This window comes from Akebia trifoliata, chromosome 9, assembly GCF_017979445.1.
Source record: "Akebia trifoliata isolate Shusen 1 chromosome 9, ASM1797944v1, whole genome shotgun sequence".
In the NCBI taxonomy this organism is placed as follows: Eukaryota; Viridiplantae; Streptophyta; class Magnoliopsida; order Ranunculales; family Lardizabalaceae; genus Akebia; species Akebia trifoliata.
Genome location: NC_141383.1, coordinates 17598124 through 17607992, shown reverse-complemented (window position 1 = coordinate 17607992; position 9869 = coordinate 17598124). Strand labels below are relative to the sequence as shown.

Below are 9869 nucleotides of genomic sequence, written 5' to 3'. Positions count from 1 at the left end.
GGGCTACATCTCTTAGTGTTGTTAGTTTTATCCAGGATGTATGTAGTTTTTGGATTGAGAGTTTAGGCCTATGTTAGAGTGAGAGTATTTTGATAAGCCTGTATATTGTTAAATCTTTCGCACTCTGATCAACTTACATGTTAGATGTAATTAGTCTTCCGTTGTAAATTTTCTATATTTGCATCTATATATACAGGTTTTGTTATATTGGATTATCAGGTGTTGTGTTCCGTTGAACGCTAACATATACAGAGGACGCCATGTCGAAACTTTGAGGTGCCACCTAGTACTTTGAGATTTGGCATTGGGATTTGTGTTAGCGTTTGGCGGGGCGCCACAGAATGGTATCAGAGCATAGCATTAGATCCGTATGAGATACAGGTCGGATATGTTTTAGAAAATGGCTGATACCGCAATGTTAGAGGTAAGCCTAGAGTGTTACTAGGAATCCGATATCCGAGTTCATTAGTAGTTCTGTATTGGAATTACGAGCTCCTCTATGTCTAGAAATCCATAGAGCCTAGTAAGCCTAAGATAAGATTCTAGATTCATCAAGTTAGTAATGAAAATAGTGTTCATTACTTGATTCCTTATTATAATAGTGGCTAATGCTTCCGTAAGAATGATGTTGACATGGATCTAAGGAGTGTCTTGCTTCTGATAAATAGTAGATTACTGAACTCGTAGGTTAGGAAATTTGCAAAGAAACAGAGTTACAACTAGACCCATGACAAGGAATCAAACTAGTGGGGAAGACCTACCTAAGTCGAGTAAACTCACCAAGATAGAATAGTTAATAGAAGTAGTCTCGAAATTATCCCAAAGTCAAGCACACATGGAAAAGAGACAATCGGAGATGTTTGAGGCTCAAATGATTATGGTGGGTCAACTGACAAAAAGGTTAGAGAGGATAGAAGAAAAACTCGGTCACCATTTTAAGGATGAATCTCAAAAGAACCCCAGGGTAGATATCCCAACACAGGGAGGACTACGAGAAGAAATAGGGATAGTACAATCATCACTTCCAAGCCTATTCGAAAAAGGGCAGTTAGGACCCAATAAGATAATAACGATTACGAAGTTAGCAGAGTCACGGGGAAAATGACCATACATGTGACGCCCTGCCAAACGCTAACACAAATCCCAAGGCTGCCTTGAGGCACTAGGTGGCGCGTCAAAATTTTGGCATAGTCTCCTCTGTTTATGTTAACGTTTCACGGAACTCAAACCTGATAAAACAACTCCAACAATCCTGTATAAAGTAACATATCCATAATGAATAGGAAACGGAAGACGAAAAAATTTATGAACAACATAAAGCGAGGTCAGAGTTACGCAAAAAGGAATAAAAATATACAGGATTACAAAATTTTCCTTACTCTAACATAGACCTAGCACTCTGCCCCAAAACATAGACCTCTCCTAGGATGAATAGACTCCTAGTAGAAGTAGTCATGATGCTCACCGGGTAACGGACTCTGATCGTCGATCTGACCGATCAGATGTTCCTCGACTAATAGTTCAACACTCGCTGCACCAACTGTAGGCTCTACAACTAAAAAAAATGGAAGGAAAGGGTGAGTAACAATGGTTACTTAGTAGGTCCACAAACAATTCCTACTAATAACCTCACCTAACATGATTGGCAAATCATACTGCATCATTTCAAAATATGCAAGTTTTACAGTTGAGACTACGATTAACTAGTACATAGAGCCAGGGATGAACAACTGAACAATTTAAAATTACACATAGCATCAATCATCCATACTCATTATACATTTTCCATTTATGCAAATACAGTTGACAACATTGAAACAGTAAACATGCCTTTCAATTTATAATTCGAAATATAACACAGATACATAGTACAAGTGGTGGAGTAATGGAATTTGAGCGTTGGGATTCACGACTGGATCGCTACCAGTAGGGACATGATGTTACAATGTAAATCTGGCTTTTAGTTCCTAATTTTGTGATCGATTGCTGCACTTACCACGCTGGTGACCATTTATCCGGCTCAGGCGGGCCGTTTGACGTGTCCGTAAGCAATGGGTCTCTTTTCGATGTGTCAAAATGTTCGACTACTACTAGATTCTTAGTGATCACTGACTAATCATCTTCGTCTATGCCTATCAGGCATGCGTGTGATTCTCAAAATAATATTCTACTCGTATACGATCACCTTTACAATACATGTTCACTGGTGTATTCAGAACAGGATTCAGAATGGATATCCAGTTCCTACCATGCAACTGTAGCCACCCGTCCTAAAAATAAATAATAGTACTTAGCACATGCGATAACATAATCGTAAATAAACATGCAACCCTTTCATTAATAACTTAGATATCCTTTCACCAACCTAAATACAACATACAATGTAAAATGCAGACATCACCCCTCGGGTGTGATTCTGGCATTTTACCGTTTCATCCCTTTCCCCATTTTTTGGGTACTTTCACTTTTCGTCTTTTCGAATCAAATCATTCATTTTCAATCTTTCAAAGTCATTTTTGAGTTTTCAATTGGAAATCATCAAGGTTTATTCAAAACGAGGTCCCGCGATGCACAGTACCTAAGCTGGCCAAAATGATAAAAATTAGTCAAAATTTGGCTAAGTGTTGGAAATTTAATTTTTCAAAGTTCTCCAAATTGAAAATGGGTTTTTTAAAATAAAAGCCTCAATCATGAGATTCGACACCATATAAATTTTATAGCCTAATTCAAAGTAACGCGAAAGTTATTATATTTTGAAAAAAATTTCGAAAACGTCAAAATTTACATTTTGTTCTTGAAACCAAAATTTGAATTTTGATCCTTTGAGATTTGGATCTTAAAATCATTCTCATTGTTCTGAAATGGGACAAAAAACAGAGAGTCAGTTCTGAAGAACTGTTTCTGTCGACAGATGGTGGGTGGCAGAACCATAATTTTTTCGGTGGGATCGATAAATTGGTTATCGACAGATGTCGGTGGAACCGACGCCTCCTGCCGACTGTATAAAATTTTCTCTTGGTTTCATCGGTGGTTGAAGCTCCATTCTATCGGTGGGATCGACAGAATGCCTTAGGCAGGTGCCAGTGGCACCGACCCTTCCCGCCGATAGCCTGAACTTCATTCGAACTTTCGAGTTTTCGATCCCCTTTTCGATTCTTCTTCCATTCTTCGAACCATTCGACCTATCCACGAATTCAACATTTAAAACATAGATAAAACACATCAAATCCTTATTTCTAGCATGAATTTCAATTCAAACAAAGATTTCTATGATTTAAAACAAACAATAAGTTTTGTTAAAAATAACCTAAATACACATTTCGAAATCTAAAGTTACCAATAGGAATCGAAAGTCCCCTACATGGTTTGTGGACATCGAACATGATAAACTCGCACTATGATCAAGGTTGGTGGTGAAAGAGTTGATGTTGAGCTGAGTTTGATGCAAAGAGGGCGAGGGTTTGCAACTCCTTTGACGACGGCACTCTCCTTCATTTCTACCATAAAAGACGAGCCTCTACTAACAAGGTGAAGTTCCGAGTTTGATGATACCCTGATGTACTTGCTGATTTTTGGTAGAGGGTGAGAAAAACGAACGTGAATGGGTTAAGAAGGAAGGTAAGGCTGTAGTTATCGTCGTAACTGACAATTTTGTCTTGTTCGTCGGGATTCAACGGTCATTCCTTCTCAACGGATCTTGAGGTGAAGAGGAGAGAACCCTAGGTTTGAGAAAAGTTGAGTTTGGGTGTTTTGAAAAAGAAAGAGAATGACTTAAAAGAAAGTCAGCTTTCTTTTATAGCAAGGGCGAAGGCATACTTGTAATTTCTTTATTCTTTCTAGTTTTAACCGTAACTTAACTATTCGGGCTCGAAAAATGACAAACGAGTATACCATTTCGAATAATTTTTCGTTGCAGTCCTAATGGTGTGGTCGAATCGTCCTGATTCTCCTTCTAACGAAAATTCTCTATTTTGGATCCCGTTCAACACGAAATTCGTGAATTTGTTAACTTTTTCACCCGAACTTGCTAAAGTATATATTTTGATCATTTCGAAACTAATGGCTAAGTCGATTTTTAACAAAAATGAACGTAACATAATCCGGGTACTTTACTCTAGGTTATCCTTTTAGAATATTCCTCGAATTAACACTATCTGATCTCTTCGAGATACGAGTTAAAACACGGGGTGTTACATTCTCCCCCCACAATAAAAATTTCGTCGTCAAAATTGAGATAGTACCTTAGTCTTCAGAACAGTTCTGGGTACTTAGTCTGCATCTCGGCTTCTTTCTCCCAAGTGGCTTCCTCAATGTTGTGGTGCCTCCACAATACTTTGACTAAAGGAATGACTTTGGATCTGAGTTGTTTTACCCTCTTGTCAAGTATTTGTACCACACCTTCCTCGTATGATACGTCATCGTCTACCTCTAACTCCCGCAAGTCTACCACGTGTGAAGGGTCTAGTAAGTATCTCTTCAACATGGATACGTGAAATACATTATGAACCTGCTCAAGCTGCGGGGGTAGGATCAATCTGTAAGCCACTAAACCAATCCGTTCAACTATCTCAAATGGTCCCACAAACCGCGGCTTTAACTTGCCCTTCACGCTAAATCTGGAGATTCCTCTTCGGGACGATACTTTCAAGAATACTTAATCTTCAACTTGAAATTTCAAAGGTCTGCGTCGCTTGTCTGCATAAATTTTTTGTCTATTCTGAGCAGTTTTCAGTCTGTTCCGTATAATGCGTACTGTCTCAGTAGTTTCCTCAACAATCTCGGGTCCCAACACCCTGGCATCTCCTGTTTTTTCCCAATATATCGGTGATCGACAAGGCTTGCCGTATAAAGCCTCAAATGGTGCCATGCCAATACTAGCTTGAAAGCTAGTGTTGTAGGAGAATTCCACCAGCGGTAAATGGCACTTCCAGCCTCCTCCAAAATCCAACACACATGCCCATAGCATATCTTCTAAAATCTGAATAACTTGCTCGGATTGTCCATCAGACTGTGGGTGAAAAGTTGTACTGAAATTCAATTGAGTACCCATGGCTTTGTGGAGACTCTCCCAGAATCGCAAAGTGAATTTGGGATACCTGTCTGACACGATAGAAATCGACACCCCATGTAGTCGAACTATCTCATCTACGTATATCTGGCTTAGTCTATCAACGCCAAATGAAATTTGAATGGGGATGGAATGTGTCGATTTCGTTAGTCGATCCACGATCACCCATATGGCATCTGACCCGTCACTGGCTCTCGGAAACTCGACTACGAAGTCCATGGTCACATGCTCCCATTTTCATTCCGCTATGGGTAATAGTTGGACTAAGCCTGCCGGGTGGCGGTGATCTGCTTTGACTTGCTGGCAGGTTAGGCATTTACCCACATATTCTACGATTACTTTCTTTATACCTGGGAACCAGAAATTCCTTCGTAGATCTCTATACATCTTTGTGCCTCCTGGGTGAATCGAGTATCGGGAACTGTGTGCCTCACTCAGTATGTCTGACCTCAATTGTGAGTCCTTCGGTATCCACATCCTGCCTCGAAATCTGAGAACCTCATTTGATCCTATTGACCAATCTAAGTCGGTCAGGTCCCTAGCCCTCAGTTCATATTCTCCTACATCTTCATCTACTTGCTGGACTTCTTTAATACATGTTATCAACTCGTTTTCAATCCTCAATGTACCTAAGTAGATGTGCGGTCTGTACGTTTCCCTCGGAGTCTCGAACACTGTTTCTATGGCTTGCTCAAGCAACTGCCATTCTTTACCAACATGTAAGCTACATTATTTCTACTCAACGCGCCAGCAACCACATTGACTTTTCCCGGGTGATACTCAAGGGTAAAGTCGTAGTCCTTGAGGTACTCCATCCAACGTCGTTGCCTCATATTTAATTCTTTTTGTGAGAATATGTACTTAGGACTCTTATGATCGGAGAATACTTCAAACTTCTCTCCGTATAAGTAATGTTTCCAAATACGTAGTGCAAACACTATAGCGGCTAAATCCAGGTCATGAATGGGGTAATTCTTCTCATCATTTTTCAACTTCCTCAATGCGTATGCTACTACCTTCCCGCACTCCATCAATACAGCTCCCAAACCAATCCCAGAAGCATCTGTAAATATCGTTAGACTTTCACCCGGAGTTGGTGATATCAAAATTGGAGCGATCGTCAACCTCTTCTTCAATTCTTGGAATGCAGTCTTGCATTTGTCATCCCATTCAAATTGGATGTTTTTCTATGTCAGTCTCGTCAACGGTACTGTAATAGTGGAAAATCTCTTAATAAACCTTCTATAGTAGCCGGCCATCCCAAGAAAACTCCTAATATCGGTTATTGTCTTCGGCTGTTTCCATATCAACCTTAGAAGGGTCTACTGCTATCCCTTCATTGGACACCACGTGTCCTAGGAACTTTACCTTCTGGAGTCAGAATTCACACTTGCTAAACTTGGCATATAGCTTATGTTCTCATAAAATCTGAAGTGTAATCCGGAGGTGTCTTTCGTGGTCCTCCCTCGACTTAGAGTAAATTAGGATGTCGTCTATGAGCACAATGACAAACTTGTCGAGGTGCTCTCAAAATACCCAGTGCATCAGATCCATGAATGTTGTCGGTGCATCCGTCAGACCGAAAGGCATCACTAGATATTCAAAGTGCCCTAGCCTAGTCCGAAATGCAGTCTTCGGGATATCCGCCTCCCGGATCCTCAACTAGTGGTACTCAGATTGCAAATCAATCTTAGAGAAGTATTAGGCACCTTGTAGTTGGTCGAATAAATCATCAATGCGCAGAAGGGGGTACTTATTCTTGATGGTCACTTGATTTAACCTCCGATAGTTGATACATAAACGGAATGACCCATCATTCTTCTTAACAAACAAAATCGGTGCTCCCCAGGGTAAGGAACTCGGTCGAATAAACACCAAGTTAGTAAGCTCATCAATTGTGTTTTCAGCTCTCGGGTCTTTACCGGGGTCATTCGGTATGGTACGATGGAGATAGGCCCTGTGCCTGGTACCAAATCAATAGAAAACTCTATCTCACTACATGGAGGCAAATCTGGTAATTCGTCTGGAAAAACATCCCCAAATTCCCTGACTACCCCTACCATATCCATCGATGTCTCTAGTTCTGATATACTCAAGGTCCCCAACTGGTTTCTTAAAGGACCGTCTCCTCTATACCTGGATCCTCGAACCTTGACTTTCGGATAACCCGGCCGTCTGAAGACTACCGATCTCGCGAAGCAATCAACTTGGGCATGGTTCTGCACTAGCCAGTCCATCCCCAAAATGACATCAAAGTCAGAGCAATCTAATGTCATGAGGTCGATACTCATCTCTTGGTCCTCTATCTTAATTACATAGTTTCGACATAATTTCTGAGTTATCTGTCGATTTCCCAATGGTGTAGATAGTTTCATTAACCGGCCTATATCAGAAAACTCGAATCTTAATGTTGGAAATCAAAATTGTACCTTCTAACACCTTGTCAAAAACTGGTATCTCCTCTTGATTCAGATGGTAAACTCTATCTTGGGGTCTAGGAGTCACCCCCGACAATTGTTGTGATGAAGGGCAGTTTCTCCTGATGTGTCCCGTCTGTCCGCACCCAAAACATGCTAACGATCATATTTGAATAGGTCTTTGTGGGATGGGTGGTCTCACACTCTGCCTGGTTGGTCCCGTTGGCCCTGTTGGCCTCATTGAAGCCCCAACTGGTCCATAACTCGGTAGTGCAGGAGCTCGATACTGCGAATACGTGGGTCCAGAGGCACTCGATCTCGAAAACATCGACCTCTTGGCTGGATCAGCCCTAGGGAGAAATAAAGTCTGGGGTTGACTAGTCTGTCCTCTTGAAGTTTGTAACTCCATATCCTCTCGCTCAACCCTCTGCGCTCGACTCACTGTGTCTCTGTAGCTAGTGATCTCGATCGCTGATATCCTGGCCCTTAGGTAGGGTCGTAGTCCTCTGAAAAATCTGCGAGCTTTCTACAGATCGGTCGGAATTAGCTCAGGTGTGTTTCGTGATAACCTACTAAATCTCAGCTCGTAGTCCATAATGGATAGGTTGTCTTGCACCAAACTTGAAAACTCATGAAACTTAATCTCTCGGGCCGTCTCGAATATGAATCGATCTAGGAACATCCTCTCGAAATCGGACCACTCGAAAGGTTCATCCCCCAAAACATTTTTCTCGAAAAACCACCAATGGCCGACATCCCCGTCAAACTGAAATGCAGCCACCGGTACCCATTGGTCTCTCGGGCACTGCATAATGCTCAGGATCTCTCGGGTCCTCAAAACCCATTCCTCAACCTCAGCTGGGTCCGAAAAACCTCTAAATCTAGGTGGGCGTAGTCGTTGGAAGTTCTGTAGCCACATCCCTGGGTCTGTCGGTACCTGGGGTGGAGGAGTTCTCACAGTCCTCAATGGTACAACCTGTGGCCATGGCTCATGTGGTGGCTCTGGGGGTGGAATAGGGTCGGCCTCTTGTGAAAAAGCCTAGCGCTCCCTCAACTCAGCTACTTCCTTGGCTAGCCTAGCCTGTGACTCGAGCATCTCTTTCCTAAACTTGTTCTCGGACTCAGCCATATGTCCTATGAACGACACAAGCTGTGCTAGCGGATAGGGGGACTGATCCGATGCCTGTCCCATTTCTACTGTAGTTTGGCCTCTCCCTCGGTCTCCACCTCTGCCCCATCCGCTCATCTCGTTTCTGCTCATCATCAACAAGGCATCTATTATCATAAGGCTAAGGTTGTTCTTATGAAAGAATTTATCGATATCGTAATTAAGAATTTAGTAATGAACACCATTTTCATTACTAACTAAAAGAACCTAAGATCCTATCTTAATCTTACTAAGCTCTATGGACTCTAGACACGGAAGAGTTCGTAATCCCAATACGGAACTACTAATAAGCTCTGATACCACCTGTGACGCCCCACCAAACACTAACACAAATCCCAAGGCCGCCTCGAGGCACTAGGTGGCGCCTCGAAATTTTAGCATGGTTTTCTCTGTTTATGTTAGCGTTTCACGGAACTCAAACCTGATAAACCAACTCCAACAATCCTGTATAAAGTAACATATCCATAATGAATAGGAAACGAAAGACGGAAAAATTTATAAACAACATAAATCGAGGTCAGAGTTGCACAAAAAGAAATAAAAATATACAGGATTACAAAATTTTTCTCACTCTAACATAGACCTAGCACTCGGCCCCAAAACATAGACCTCTCCTAAGATGAACAAACTCCTAGTAGAAGTAGTCATGATGCTCATCGGCTAACGGACTCTGGTCGTCGATCTGACTAACCAGATGTTCCTCGGCTAATAACTCAATACCTGCTGCACTAACTGTAGGCTCTACAATTAAAAAAAATGGAAGGAAAGGGTGAGTAACAATGGTTACTCAGTAGGTCCACAAATAATTCCTACTAATAACCTCACCTAACGTGATCGAATAATTATACTGCATTATTTCAAAACATGCAAATTTTACAATTGAAACTACGATTAACTGGTACATATAGCCAGGGATGAGCAATTAAACAGTTTAAAAGTTACACATAGTATCAATCATCCATACTCATAATACATTTTCTATTTTATGCGAATACAGTTGGCAACATTGAAATAATAAACATACTTTTCAGTTTATAGTTTGAAATTTAACAACAGATACATAATACAGGTGGTGGATTAATGGAATTTGAGTGTTGGGATTCACGACTGGATCGCTCCCAGTCGGGACATGATGTTACAACATAAATCTGACTTTTAGTTCTTGATTTTGTGGTCGATCGCTGCGCTTACCACACTAGTGACCATTTATCTGGCT

The 9869-nt window shown here is 41.3% G+C and overlaps 1 protein-coding gene across 1 annotated transcript; it reads right to left on the bottom strand.

Annotated features, from left to right (window-relative positions):
* Window positions 1-5748: 5748 nt before the first annotated feature.
* LOC147394459 (uncharacterized) lies at window positions 5749-8677 on the bottom strand. Its single transcript, XM_086453303.1, has 6 exons — window positions 8549-8677; window positions 8102-8461; window positions 7688-8011; window positions 7498-7621; window positions 6991-7451; window positions 5749-6255 (listed from the first exon to the last, which is right to left on the bottom strand). Exons 1-6 carry the CDS (start codon window positions 8675-8677, stop codon window positions 5749-5751), a joined length of 1905 nt encoding a protein of 634 aa, XP_086309429.1.
* Between the last annotated feature and the right edge of the window lie 1192 nt (window positions 8678-9869).